Source organism: Lepisma saccharinum, chromosome 15 (genome assembly GCF_977018435.1).
Source record: "Lepisma saccharinum chromosome 15, izLepSacc3.1, whole genome shotgun sequence".
NCBI classification, from domain to species: Eukaryota; Metazoa; Arthropoda; class Insecta; order Zygentoma; family Lepismatidae; genus Lepisma; species Lepisma saccharinum.
The window spans coordinates 54,304,231-54,319,566 of record NC_139243.1 but is presented as its reverse complement, the minus strand read 5'-3'; the positions used below and the strand labels follow the sequence as shown (position 1 = coordinate 54,319,566).

The following is a 15,336-nucleotide window of genomic DNA, read 5'->3' as shown; positions in this document are numbered from 1 at the left end:
ACCACTCCGTACAAGGAACTTATCCATATCGAAAAAATAACATTGTAAGACTGGTGTAGCAATCCAATATTCGCACTACTGCAGAGCACAGCTGTGTTAGAACTGAACTGAAATACTGTAATTATTGTCTGACAATGTGTGGGTCCTTCGGCGAAGGAAAAGAGCAATGAAGTTTAAGAAGCGCCGACAAACAGGCACAAAACAGCCAGCCGTACACAAAAGATGCAGTGTTACAAACAAAGAACTCGCTTGAACAGCTCTATTGTATGATTGGTGTGGGCTTTCTTTGCGGTGAACACAAAGCTTGCCGCCTGTAACCCATCAAACCGGCCCAATATTACAGGCGAGAATATATATAAGATGAGCAAACTATAACAATATTGAGTAAATAAATTACATTTAATTTCTATGAAAATATAACAGTTATCAGAAAGAATAAACAAGCACCTTCTTACTTAAAATCGACAATTAATTTCTTACAATATTACAATAGTAGGTAAAAGTTCGCGTCACACCATCCCCCGTGTGACGGCACACTAGTGTGCCGCGGCACACCGGTTGCGGAACACTGGTCTAGTTGATATCGCCTGGACAATATTTTTTTAATATCGCGATATATCGTCTTGATGATATATCGCCCAACACTTCTAGTGATGATACCATAGGGGGCATGAGAAAGCAACCCCTCCTGCAAATGAGAAAAAGGTGAAGGTAAAGTTCCCCAAGCACTTTCCACCATGCATATATATATATATGGGGCGATGTGGGAGATGGTGTGATCAGCACCATGCTCCAGCCACCTTTACTCCACATATTATTTTGGGGGGCAATTTGAAGGTGACATGATCAGCACCATGCCTTGGCCGCCCCTTGCTCTTTTGGCCCAAATACGCATTTTAATGACATTTACGTAGATGTACATTAAATTCGGCTGCTCTCAGAAAAAATTGCCGCACCCCTTGTTTATTCACTCATTTTTCCTGGCACCATCACTGTTTTAACATACGAGTCACGCAATATGCATAGAGAAAACATTCTCTGACTCACGTAGAAGAATCATTTATCCCAACCTCGCTTCCCCCCTCTCCCCACACAATTGATTTGACATGAATATTTTTCCGTCAGTGAGTAAAATATCGCCCTATCTGCCCATAGAAAAAAAATGATCACTTTAGCTTGTGAGTTTTCAGTTTCATTCTGATAACCAGATGATATAGCGTTCGTGGAAAAACTTACGGTTAAAAATAATCAAAGTACATCCAATCATATTTCCTTAGGAATCTAAATGAATTTCCATTGAAGAAAAAGTGCAGTTGTTATCCAGTATGGCAAATCCTTATTTTTTTCCATTTTCAACGTTGCAAACAAGAAGAAAGGAAAAGTTTTTACAAAACAAGTCCCCCCTCAGTCACACACATTGTGTTAAAACTCTAGGGAAGGCAGCTTTTAGAGAGAATCAGTTTGGCAACAGTGCGCTTGTTATCTGAACCTGCGGCAGAAGGATCGCACATTTCATCTTCACGGGGAATGCAAGAAGTACAGTTTTCCCTTCCTGTCCCTCAAGGGAGGTATGACAAATGCAAGTTGTACCCTGCCTCTTTCTTCTTCTTTGAAAAAAAGTTACCCTGTGTGTGGCTGTAAGGGTTAAGTATGCAGACACTTACCTTTGATCTTCTTCTTGGATTTTTTTGACTATCGCGTCTATCACAAGCTTATCCCTCAGGAATTCCTGGTACGCCTGTTCCTTCTTCATCTCCAGCTCCCACAGCTGCCGGTCAAGGTCGTCTTTGTACCTCAACTTCCTGATCAATTCCTCCTCCTCCTCTTGGCGTGCAAATTCATCCTCCTTCTCCCACATTGATTTCTGCATCTCGTTTGCCAGCCGTTCTTGAACCTTCAATGAAAATGCGCTACAATGTATCGTTACAAACTAATCTCTTTAATTAAAATTGGGGATGGCCCTGTCAATAACTATACTCTGTCCCAGGAATCTGTGGAGCAATGGCAGACAGCAGCAGAGAAGGGGGAAATTGAGAGGGCAGAGCGAACCAGTACAGGCTGCTGCAAAGGCTGGTAACTGCAGTCATTTTCCCCTATCCATGCAATCCCGTTCCCTCTCATGTGTTAATTGGTGGTCACTACTTGCGCAGACACTTGTTTTCATTCGCTTGCTCCAGATACACCCAGGAAAAATTCCTGACTTTTCCAGACCAAGAAACAAAATCATCAACAACAAATTATTATTAGATTATGTCTGGAAGAAGGCCACTGTATTTTAGCTAAACACGCACACATAGAATCGCACTCAATCCAGTTTTAGAATATCAACTTCACATGTAAAGGCAATTGTGACAATACGGAAACTTTCAGATTAGTATCAATGGCTTGCATCTTTAGTATGCAATAATAGTGGTCTCCCTTCAATATACTTACTATTATATGTCCAATGTGATGACATGGTTTTCGTAAGGCATAACATAACATTTGGTAGCCACGGTAGTTCAGTCAATAGGGCATCTGACTACCATGCGAGAGACCCGGGTTCGATCCCCTGCAGGAGAGAACCGGGACTTTTCCAACCTGTTCAAGCGGTTCCGGCACCCACTGAGCATCATATAAAGTGGGTACCTGGAGGAAACTCTGGGGGGTAAAGGCAGCCAGGGGTGTGGTGCTGATCACATCACCCCCAGCTCGACCGAGATCAAGAAAGTGCGCTAACCCCACACCCCTTCATGGCATGGTGCAAAGCACAGGAGAGCACTTTACTTTTTACATTTTATAGGGAAACTCAACAGTAACTGGCTGTTTGGTAGGGGCAGCAGCGGCGTCAGGATTAACCATGCAGGGGGTACTGAGGGGGTGCAGAATGAAATTTAGGGGGTGCGATGTTGAAAATATAGCAAAAATGAAATATGCATGTATGCTTTAGCCAGTACATCAAATACCAATCAACATTTAGTAGGCTTCTATGAAAATATGCCAATGTCTTGAATGAGTGTGCTTGGTTGCTTTGACCACAACATTTACACTGAAGTAAATGCAGCTTCCCTTTCAGATAAGTATCAATGGCTTGCATCTTTAGTATGCAATAATAGTGTTCTCTCTTCAATACTTAATATTATACGCTCAATGTGATGGCATGGTGTTTATAAGGCATAAAATAAATGACACTATTTGGTAACTAAACAAATAAACAAAAAAAAGTAGCATTTACTAAGGTTGGTAAATTTGAACAAATTCTTTGGTAACTACAATATTAGCACAAGTGCTTCATTACTAAAGAGCATTTAGTACTGGTGAATTTGTTTAATCAAACGTTTGGTTGCCAGAAACAATTTTTGGTTATTCCTAACTTTTTCCCCTGTGAAGAGTTGACACTATTTTCGACTGAAAACAGGTTTTTGAAAAAGGGATGGGGAATAAAAGTTAAGGGGCACACAAGCTTCCCTTCGCACCACCCTGGTGCCATATTTGAATAGGGGAGGGAGGGAAGCAAGTATAACTTTAATGTGACACTTGTCACGAACTGACTAACAATTATCAAAGAATTATATTCATGTTACGGACTTTAGATGTGGTAAGATATCAACACACGTGAAATGGGCCACTGTCACCATCCTCATCACCAAAATTAACTGAATACAACAAACAGGTATGTGAATGCTTAAGCACGATTTGTGTGTATATTAATAAAGAATTATATTTTCTAAAAATGCATAACAATTATTGTGCAAGCAGCTCCCCAAAAAAATTGCAACGAGAAAGTGCAAAATACCAATAACAACTTATTGTACAGGGTGGCTCAAAAAGTCACTTAACACCCTCGGTACAAGGCCACTGCAGCATGCAAGATGGAAATGGTGATGACCAAAATCGTTATCAGGCCAAGGGGGAACCACATTGATGCCACCCGTGCAGTCAGCGGCCATCTTGATGTCCGCCATCTTGAATTCAACTTCAGAATTTTAAATGGGAAGGGGGTGATATGATATATCAAATCAGGCTAGAATTTCACAAGAAGGTTTTTTCGACGCATCTTTAACCAGTAAAAAGTTATGACTGAATTCTTGTATCAATTTGCTCCTTTTCGAGGTGTTAGAAAAATGCCTTAAAATTTGTTTAGCGCATCGGTAATGCATCGAGATCAAAGTGATGTCTAGGGAGAGAAGTTCACATGCCATTGCACAAGATTTTAATTGGATACATCCACGAAGAGCTGCGCATTATGAATGGTTGTCGTGAACAATTTACAGTTTGATGCTTCCATTGAATTAAAAGTCCTTCACAGTGACAAGGCTAATGTTTATGTTCATAAGGAAGTTCATAAACAGAATATGCGACCCTTGTCATCTGATAACTAACTTTGGACAGAAACTGCTTCACAACGTTTCCATAGTGTTCTGGTGTTCCTCCCTATTGAAAAAACTCTGTAAAAAGTACCTTCTTCCATAAACAAGGATGAAAAAACCTGTTTATTTAACAAATCCAAGTAGCTTTAAGCATTTAAGGTTCCGTTGATGGAAAATTGACTAACCAATCGTGTTCCACACAACACGCCACACCATTAACTTACCAGCACTAACCATTCAGCTTTGATCTGTCGAAAATGGGTTACCAGATAAAAAGCATCGAATATTCTGTTTATGAACTTCCTTATGAACATAAACGTTAGCCTTGTCACTGTGAAGGACTTTCAATTTAATGGAAGCATCACACTGTAATTGTTCGCGACAACCATTCATAATGTGCAGCTCTTCATGGATGTATCCGATTAAAATCTTGTGCAATGGCATGCAAACTTCTCTCCCTAGACATCACTTTGATCTCGATGCATTACCGATGCGCTAAACAAATTTTAAGGCATTTTTCTAACACCTCGAAAAGGAGCAAATTGGTACAAGAATTCAGTCATAACTTTTTACTGGTTAAGATACGTCGAAAAAACCTTCACCATTGCATTTCTTGTGAAATTCTAGCCCGATTTGATAAATCACCCCCTTCCCTTTTGAAATTCTGAAGTTGAATTCAAGATGGCGGACATTAAAATGGCCGCCGACAGTGCAGGTAGCATCAATGTGGTTCCCCCTTGGCCTGGCAAGGATTGATCATCACCATTTCCACGTTGCACGCTGCAGTGGCCTTGTACCGAGGGTGTTAAGTGACTTTGTGAGCCACCCTGTAGTACATTTTCACATAATGCAAAGTTAAAAAATGAGGCCATTTCCCACAAGTATTTAATATAAAATGTCTAACCACTGGTAATACTCATCATATCAAACTAAAGTAGAGTTTGTCCACAACAAATTTAAAAGGTATTTCTTGCCTATTTTTCTTTTATGTTCCAAACATACTCTCATTGAACTCCTACAAAAATACTGTATATTTCTGAATACAAGATGAGGTTTTTTGCTGCAATTTTGTGCAGAAGTGTGGGGTCGTCTTGCTTTCACGGCATATGATGTGGAGTTTTTCATTTCTTTACTGAACAGAACCACAAGCTTCCATTAAACTCTAACTCTACCCTCTGCCACGCCTACCGCTTTAGACTTGAACGTTCACATGCGCTTTGAGCACTGTTGTGGCGAAATTTTTTTTTTTATCAATTGTTGTGAGACGTTGTAGATTCCACTTTTAAACTTCTGTAAGTTTTGAAAATAGTTTTTCTGTAATCCCTTGTTGAAAAATGAGGGGGGGGGGGGTCGTCTTGCATTCAGAGATATACGGTATATCAAATTTTCCAGAAATATGTGACATTTCCATGATTTTTCCAGAAAAAAAGAAATTTCCTGACTTTCTCCAGATTTCCACACTGGTAGATAGCCTGATTTCTTAATGGTATGCACTGCAATTCATTTTGAATTAATTTGCTTTATTTTGCTTCGCTTTTGCGCCACTTTTGGCTAATTGCGAAGATGGGGATGAGTTAAAATTGATGAACGGACACTCTCAAGCATCCATGGCCAGGCCGGGATTAAAACCCAAGACCTCTGGCATTGTAGCACGATGTGATAACTACTCTGCCACTCATCTTTTTTTTTTTTCTTTCTTTGGTACCACGTGGCCACAATTAAAGTTGCCCGTTCAATGCAACAGATTGGGGTGAAATTTGGAATAGAGGATATGGAAACCACGTGGAAGGAAATGCTGCTGAAAAAAAATAGTTCAAAATCTCACCACCTAATGACACCTATACAAACTACTCGCTACTATTTTCAACTATCCCAAATCTGTTTGTGACCTATTTATTGACTTCCCCTCATATTTATTTACTTATCTCAATGCTAAACCTTTAAAACTTTTGATTACCGAGCCCATTTTGCAAGTAAGCCCCCGGTGACAGGGCCGATTTTTAGCAAAATGCAGAGTTTAATTTAGGAAACTGTAGATTGGAGGCTAACTGCCTTAGACCGATGAATCAAGTACCGATATACGCGGAATGAACTATGGATTCGGAATATATACAATTTATGCACATTGAGTGTATTTATGGATGCAGGGAGAGGGGAGGAGCCAGAAAATTACAATATTTCTGAAGAAAAATTGCCCCCCCCCCCTCCCTGGACAACAAAGTACAGGACATTGACAAAATACAAATGGAAATGATTGCATGCCATGTTTGGAACAAGAAAATAATTGCACTATTATCATATGAGCAATACAACATGACTTGTAACCCCGAAACGACATGTCTGTATGGCACTGACTCAAGCAAATTTCAGTGAAATGCAGAGTTACCTTGAAACGACTGTATATTGGAGGCTAACTGCCCTAGACGGATGAATCAAGTACCGTTAACATGGAATGAACCATAGATTCGGACTATATACAATTTATGCACATTGAGTGTATCTATGCATGCGGGGGGAAGGGAGGATCGGGAAAAATCCCATATTTCTGAAGAAAGAAAGCCACCATTCTAATGTTTTTTTTTATCAAATAACAATAAATTTCCAGAGACATGCAACAGTTCTTATGCCGACATATATGTGTTAACAATAATATATATATAAAAAATCGTATTCCAGAAAATAATAGCAACATTGTGACATAAAAACTACAAACATAACAACATATCACCTGGGCTTTACCGAACGTACCTATTTATAGATACGTGGTAACCAAAAGGTTAAAGGACGGGCTGAGACATGAGTGTCACAGCAGGTATTTCCCTTAAGGATGGCTTGTGACACCTGTATCACAAGCAGCTTTTTCTTGTATTACCGTATTTACTCATGTATAATGTGCACTTTTTCCAAAATTTTTGCCCCCGAAAACTGTGGTGCGTATTATGCACGGAATAATTCAGACAGCCAACATGAAATCGTACAGGGTCGTTCCATGATTTTGAGACACTTGCATTGATTTTTCATGCTTACGGAACCCTATCATGTTATATATCGTTGTAAAGCTTAAATCCTGCAGTTTCTGAATATGGAAACAGTATCCCATTCTAGATAACGACACTAATGTGAAATGTGGTTGAAATAAGTTCATCTCAAAATGAAAGAACGTTCTGATTTCTATGGTACTTTGGATGAAAGAAAACATAAGGAAAAAGATAATAAAAATTAAAATGTATTACTGGCCAAATAATATGTGTAAATTCCTTAATGGAAAAAATCTTGTGCTGCTAACTGCTATTTGGAAGGTTCTGAATGTACCTCGCATAAATGTTACATTAGTCATGGAAAGAAAAAAGTATATATTTTCAAGCTCTTTTAGAAAAAGTAAAGAAGGAATGAGAAAACCCACGTATAAAAGTTTAAAGGCACACGATTTTTCAATTTGTAATGTAATGTTCTGCGACACCAAGAAAAGCAGTGCAACTCTCGCAGAATTCGAGCATTCACCTTCCGTGACATGGGATGCATATCAGCAGTATTTGTTGGGTGAGAAACAAAAGAAAATATCTTCCTGAGCACTGCAAATCCATAATGTAATTTTGATCTCGCTTTCAACTATTACAGAATAAATAAGGTGGTTAAAGAGGGAAAGTTTTGGGATGCTAAACACAATGGAGGGAGAGGGGGGGGATGTGGCATGGGTTGGAGATTTATTGTTTACACAAGAGGATATTTTCCTCTTGGTCCACAGAGCAACAGGTGACTCATTGAATAGGTATGATGTCATTCACTCTTGATCAGTATAGCAACAGCTTTACAACCTGGCTTGAAATTGGATTCTACTGCGCATTACATAAGAGATATAATTTTTTGTCACTTTTACCCATCAAAGACCAGGGTGTGCATTATACACGCATGCACACTATACATGCGTAAATACGGTATGTTACATTTTTAACACACTCAGGGTGGCCACTCTAGGATAATGATAAAATGCAAGTATAATTCCTGGTTTTCAAGACAAACTTTCCAAAAATTGAAGGCTACAAGCAAATGTTTCCTCCATTTCAACCTTAACCACTTGCCTGATTAACCCGAGTTAACTCGGAATTTGTTTTTGCTTTACATATTATTTACCCGAGTTATCTCGTTAAAATCCTGCAACCGCAGTGCACTTTTCTGCCTACCCGGATAGACTCGTTTGAGCTTTAAAAGGTGTTAATTCCCATTTTGGCCACTAGATGGAAGGCCATCTACCGGATTCCCATGACACTACGTAGTTGTCAGCTTTCCAGTGGTAGTTGTGGTCGTTCTGTGAGTGTAGTGCCAAAACTTACAGAGCGTTTTTGTGTTGTGAATACATTCTGTTCATGTTTTAGTGTTTTCCATCGTGTGAAGAACAACAAGATATGTAACGATAAGCTTAGACAACAGTATAGAGGAGGAGAAGGAAAACTGGATGTGAGTGGAAGTGATACAACAGTGGACAGTGTGTGTACTGACGGGACAGATACAGATAGTTGTGGTGGTGTACAGTCGCCTTCTAAAATCTTTTCTTTGGTATATGATTTGTGGGAAAGGGGTACTGTTTGACAATGGACAATTATTATAACTCCCCACAACTTGCAGATCTGTTCATTTCGAAAAAGCTGATGTATTTGGAACACTGAAACGCAGTAGGAGAGATGAACCACAGACTCTAAGAACAGCCAAATTGAAGAAAGGCGAAGAAGTAGGGTTGCAATGCTGCAAAGTGACAGTCATGAAATGGAAAGATAAGAAGGATGTGACATTGTTGTCAACCATCCATTCTGTTGAAATGATGACTGTAACACAAAGTCACAAAGCCAAAATTAAACCACGAGTGGTGGTCGATTACAACGACAAAATGGGTGGTGTTGATCAGCATCTTGCTTCATACGCCACACCAACAAAGCGTGGCAAAAAGTATTATAAAAAGATTTTCTTTCATCTGTTGGATCTGTCTCTTTGGAATTCAACATTAAAATGTGAAGACATTTTATTTTCCACAGTTTATATGCTATTTTGAAACATTTGTAGTACTTTCCATGTATGTACGAGTTAACTCGGGTTAATAATTATGGAAGTTTTTTGAATAGTTTGGTAACCTTATTTGACCCCAAAAATAGAATTTCATTACTGTTCCTTAATTGCCGATATCGGTACATTACAAACACACAATAAAAAAAATGTGTAAAATATGGACCACTTTTGGGAAAATAAAGTGTCAGGCAAGTGGTTAAGTATTCAAACTGTATCCAAAAATTCTAATTCAATTCAATTAAACAGTTTATATATTTAATTTAAGGTGCAGAGTTTACATTTTCCATTTCACATATTCAGGCCCAAAATACATCTACAAACACAAGTCACAAATGTTACGGGATATACAAATCTATACCTAATCAGCTTAAATATATATCTTATCTTGCAGTGATCTTCCGTCTGTCTTATAGATTGATCTGCAAAGTACACTAACAAAGTAAACTGAATGAATTCTGATTTATGTATTTTCCATGTGGCTTTCTTTTCCTTCCTCAATACAAATAAAAGATAAACTGTGAATACTTGGCTCACGGCATATACAAATTCAATGGGATTTGGATTTATAAAAGTTGCAATATTTAATGCCTATGAAGAATGCACACATAATTTCTGGAGCCAATAATTCATGCATAATTCCTGGAATTCCCAGTAAATAGACACCCTGATACTGTAACTTGGATAATGATCGCAGATACATGTTTTGAGTTCTGCATGAATCTAGAGGTATGTAATTAACAATTAGTAAAGTTTAATTTTATTGTTACTATTTGGGGGGCGATTCTTTTGTGATTTATTTTCATTGGTTTCGAAAACATAACTTCTTTCTCAATTTTGCTGTTACAAAACACACTTTTGGCAATATAAGTACAAACTTCCGACATTCCTGAAACAAAAGCACATGTGGGAGCAGTGGGAGGGGAAAGGGGATGCGGCAGGGAAAGAAAGTCAAAAGCCTCCAGCCACCAACAAAGGGTTGGAAAACAGCTGGCTGTTCTTTGCTGTTTCACAAAACTGCACCGTAGGATTACAAAGTTAAATAAAGTATTGTTGAATCATTTGCCTTGTTTCTGTCAGTCATGCTTTTTTAGCCTCTTGCATCACGTGTTTACGTAGGTAAGTTGCCATGGAGGGTATGATAGAAAAACAGAGTGAGTTGGACGAATTGAAATTATTTGTGTTTGAACTTTCGTTCAGTGTGTGTGTTTCCCAGCTTGTGATGTGTGACCAGTGGCGAGCTGTGCATTCATTGAAGATTCATTCTCCTCCAACAAGAGTAAAGAGCGTATAAGATGGCAAGAAGACCCGGTTTGTCACCAAGTGAAATTGACAATGAGTTATTAGGTGTGGATTTGGTAGGGTGAGACAAAGACATCGCCGACATTTCAAATTTCGTGTAAATAGTTACTTTCCCTTTTTCTTCTTCTTCTGATTATGGAATGTTTTTTTCCCCATCAGGATTATAGCCCAAAGTATACTGAACAAAACAAGGTATCATTTGCATCTCTAACGTTGTTAGTTCCAGAAATATAAAATTTCATTTAGAAGCATGCAGAATTTCAAATTTCCCATTGAAAATATCTGGAAAATCAGTCTCGGCATGTAAGGGTTAATGTGAGTTACCTTGTCATTGTGTCTGGCGAGTTCCTGTTCTGCCAACTGTGCTGCAAGTTCCTTGTTGACATAAGCCTGTCTCAGCTGTGACTCTAGGTTTCTGAGTTCTACACTTGTTAGCCTTAACCTCTGTCTGAAAAAAGAAAATATAAAGAGAAAAAAATATATGAAACTGCATAAAACTACAACTGAATATACTGTGTAGTATTCAGCATGGAGTGAATGTCATGTACGGAAAATATGTTTCAATAAAATAAATTCTTTATACTTCACATTGGGATGGTTTAACAATTTTAATTTCTAAAGCATTGTTCATTCTTGATCAGCGTGTACAAATAAAATGCTCCTTCATGGCATGGTGCTATATGCATGGGGAGCTTTACAGCTAACAATGATTGATTGATTCATTTGGTTTATTATATTTTGCTTTTGTGCCACTTTTGGCTAATTGTGAAGATGGGAATGAGTGATGATATGATGAAATTAATGAATACGAGGGGGTGCTGATAAGTTCATGGCTTTGCTCTCTTCCCATAGTTTCCCATTCGAGATTCATATCTCATTTGAAAGTGTGTAATATGAGTATGTTATGGTGCAAGAATAATATTCCCCCTGTAATAGCTTCTTTCTATTTTTTAGGTTTGAAGTAGTCATGGTGGAGGCACAAGTCAGTTTCACAACAGACGGGGTGATCCCTTGGTTTCGGGATCATAGATATGTAGCCACGTTTCATCTTCAGTCACTAATCTGCCCAAAAAATCCTCTTCACCCGCACAAAACCGAGCCAAAATGGCCTCCGACGACTTCACTCTCAGCTGTTTCTGATCACTGTTCAAGCATTTCGGAACCCATTTGGCAGAACGTTTCCCCATGTCCACTACATCATGCATGATGAATCCTACATGTTCTCGGGCGATGTTCATTATCTCTGCAATCTTCTTGGCTGATATTCGCTGATCCATAACAATCATGTCATGCACAGCATTACATGTTGCCAGATCAGTCACTGATGAAGGGCACCCACTGTGGACCTCGTCTTCGATGCTGAAATGTCCAATCGTGAATCGAGCTCTCCAGGTTTTTATGGTGCTGTATGACGGACACGTATCTCCCAGTGTTTGTGACATCTCACCGTGAATGTCCTTAGCAGACTTTCCTTGGAGGATGAGAAACTTGATCACACCCTGAACCTCCGGCGTCATGAAACTGACTTGTGCCTCCGCCATGACTACTTCAAACCTGAAAAATAGAAAGAAGCTATTACGGGAGGAATATTATTTTTGCACTATAACATACTCATATTACACACTCTCAAATGAGGTATGAATTGCAAATGGGAAACAATGGGAAGAGAGCGAAGCCAGGAACTTATCAGCACCCCCTCGTAGAACTCACAAACACTCATGCTCAGGTTGGGATTCGAACCCGGGACCCTGGCATCGTAGCATCATGTGCTACCACTCCACCACGGAGGCCAGCTACAGTTAACAACAAAAGAATGTACTGAGTTCCACATTTCATCACTCACTGGTATTGCCAAGGTGAATTGAAGAACGTTAAAAGGTCCAAAGATTCAACCTAACTGAACCACCACCTGTTATGATATGTTGGAACTAGTACATTATGCAAAATATGTACAGTGGAACCATAATCTTATGTTCCTGAATTTAACGATTTCCCACATTATGCATTAAATCTTGATGGTCCGAACACCCCAAAATGTAATAAAATTCCTAGATTTTACATTTTCCTGCATTTTAACATATTCATTCACGGCTCTGGGAGGAGCATTTAAATGGCAAGCCTAGGTATTTTCTTAATTAAAACTTACCTAAAAAAAAATGTTGCCATCTTAAATATTCTAGTTTTCTTCAAAATGACATCCTGGAGGTTGCAAATGGCACTTTTTCCTTGAATTTTTTATCCCGGTGGATATGAACCCAACTTGCTGGTGTTCCCTACCGATGACACCTCATTGGTCCTCCATGAATTCGAAAGTGTCGGTAATTTGGCACCCCAGACATGCTCTCGGGTACTGCATAAGTCCTCCCCCCAAAGTCACATGGTGCATCCCTTTTCCTTCACCAATCAACACAGGGGGAGTCAAAAAACTTGAACAAATTGACACCGCAGCTAAATGGCCTTAGTTGTTTATGGGCAAATACAAACACATACTTTAAAACAACCATGGTTGTTTACGGGTCGGAATGTGCTAAGTTCTTTGAGCTTACTCTCCTGAGAAACATAAAATCAAGGTTCCACTGTATTGATTAAATTACGTGTGACCCTCCTTGAGTTTCATCAAAGATTTATCTTAACATAAGAAATCTTTTTGCAATCAAGAAATGATACTTTTCGCTAAATCCATGTAGTAGGAAAAAAACAACAACTTAATTTCCACTTTACCACACACACTTGCATTTTTAATGTCCAAGTTCACAATTTTAACATTTACCGAGTACACGGTCTTCCCTCTCACTATAAATCTGTTGAATATGGAAGGGAAGCTGGCTTCCCAGCATCACATGGCACCAATTAAAGTGCCATTTCTTGAAAACTACACACAACATTTCAGTTCTGTCTATTTTGTTCATTAGCATATGTATGAAGGTATGACATACTCAAAATATAAAATAATATATCCATTGTTGCTATTATTAATGAGTGCAAATTGGAAAGGATTTTCTTTCCCTCTGAGTATTGTGGGATAGATCTTATAAAAGGGGCTATAACTCCTCAACCACACATACATATATTTCACTTTTACATGTAATAATGAGAACAAAAGAAATGTTCGACAATTACAGATCCAGAGGCAAAGGCCCAATTCTGAAAATTTCCTGAAAATTATGACTGTGGAAAATGTTACATAATTTCAATTTTATTTAAAATTGGGGGACGGACCTTACATATCCTGAAAGAGTGGTCCTTTATCGTGTTTCCTTGTAAATTTGGTCCATCCAGAGTCCATAGGAACGATGCTAGAAGTGAAATTCCGAAACTTTTTCCATAAGCTAGCAACACTGTCACTCTCATACATTATTTTTTTTAGCCAAGAAGTACGAGACTATTTTTAAACAATACTTTGCATGCACTGCTACATATTACATTCTATTGTTATGGCCACAGGGACCAAATACATTTTTTCCTCTGCTAAAAGAACAGTCATTCAAAAATAAATAAATAACTAAATAATTTAAAAAACATCTCCCTATGGTAAATAGTTTTGAGCAACAAGTTCGAAAACCGCATGCTTCAAAAGTCCCTTCCAGAGATTCTTTCCAGGCATGAGAGGCTCCATTTGCTAAAGGTAATAATAAATAAATAAATAAATAAAGCAGCAATATGTTACAATATGGTAATAACTAGAGCCCGGATTTTAGGCAAAATGCCTATTCGTTTCCGACGCTGGTAGATAAAAATTGAACACAAAAGTACACCGATCCGAAGGTTGTTAACATTCTGAACAATACTTTGTGTTGCCTTTTTTTGGCCTATTTCACCTTACGCTGCCTTTTTCAAACAGTTTTGCCTCTTTTTTCATTCCGACAAGGCATTATGTTGCCTTTTTCTGCCTATTTCACCTTACGCTGCCTTTTTCAAACATTTTTGCCTCTTTTGTCATTCCGACAAGGCATTTTTTGAAATTATATTTCTCTTCTTCTATTTCATTTTTCAATAACCCTTGTTATTCAAATTATTATTTGTAAATACATTTTTAAAGATTTAAGACGAATTTAACTCCTTCTCTTCAATTTTTAATGCCTCTTCTTCAATTTTCACTGCCTCTTTCTGAAACTTGACTGCCTTTTTTTCAATTTTTCGTTGCCTTTTGCCTGCCATTTTTAATACTTTTCAGTGTCTGAACATCCGGGCTCTAGTAATAACTAAGGGCCTGAATTATGCAAAATATGTGCATAAATATGTAGAAAAATTGCTGAAATGTGTAAAACATATGTAAATATACTGAAATATGTAAAAGATGTAAGTATATTAAAATATCTAATATGCACTATTACAATTAAGAAGTTAACTTGAAATAATATTATTGCCATGTGATAAATTACATTGGAAAATTCATAATCTGATAAACTGATAATGTGAATGACAACAGTTTTGAGTACAGAGTGGCCAGATATTTTTCACCATCATTCAGATTTCTCCTAATTAGAAGAATATTCTCATTGAATGAACAAAATGGTTTATCAGGTAAAAAATAAGTAAATGTTCATTTAGAGCAACAATACATTATTTCTTAAGAAATAGAAAGTGCTTTTGTTTCAGTGCATACCATGTTAATGTGATTCACAGTGGA

At 38.1% G+C, this 15,336-nt stretch overlaps 1 protein-coding gene across 3 annotated transcripts in view; it reads right to left on the bottom strand.

The window, feature by feature from the left end:
* The window catches only part of LOC145999708 (meiosis-specific nuclear structural protein 1-like), a 67,879-nt gene that overhangs the window by 28,025 nt on the left and 24,518 nt on the right, over window positions 1-15,336 (bottom strand). For all 3 annotated transcript variants that reach the window (XM_083136979.1, XM_083136978.1, XM_083136980.1), the window contains exons 5-6: window positions 11,031-11,154; window positions 1,665-1,894 (exon numbers count right to left, since the gene is read on the bottom strand). In XM_083136979.1, coding sequence (XP_082993105.1) covers window positions 1,665-1,894; window positions 11,031-11,154 — 354 coding nt within the window. The remainder of the gene's footprint in view (window positions 1-1,664; window positions 1,895-11,030; window positions 11,155-15,336) is intronic.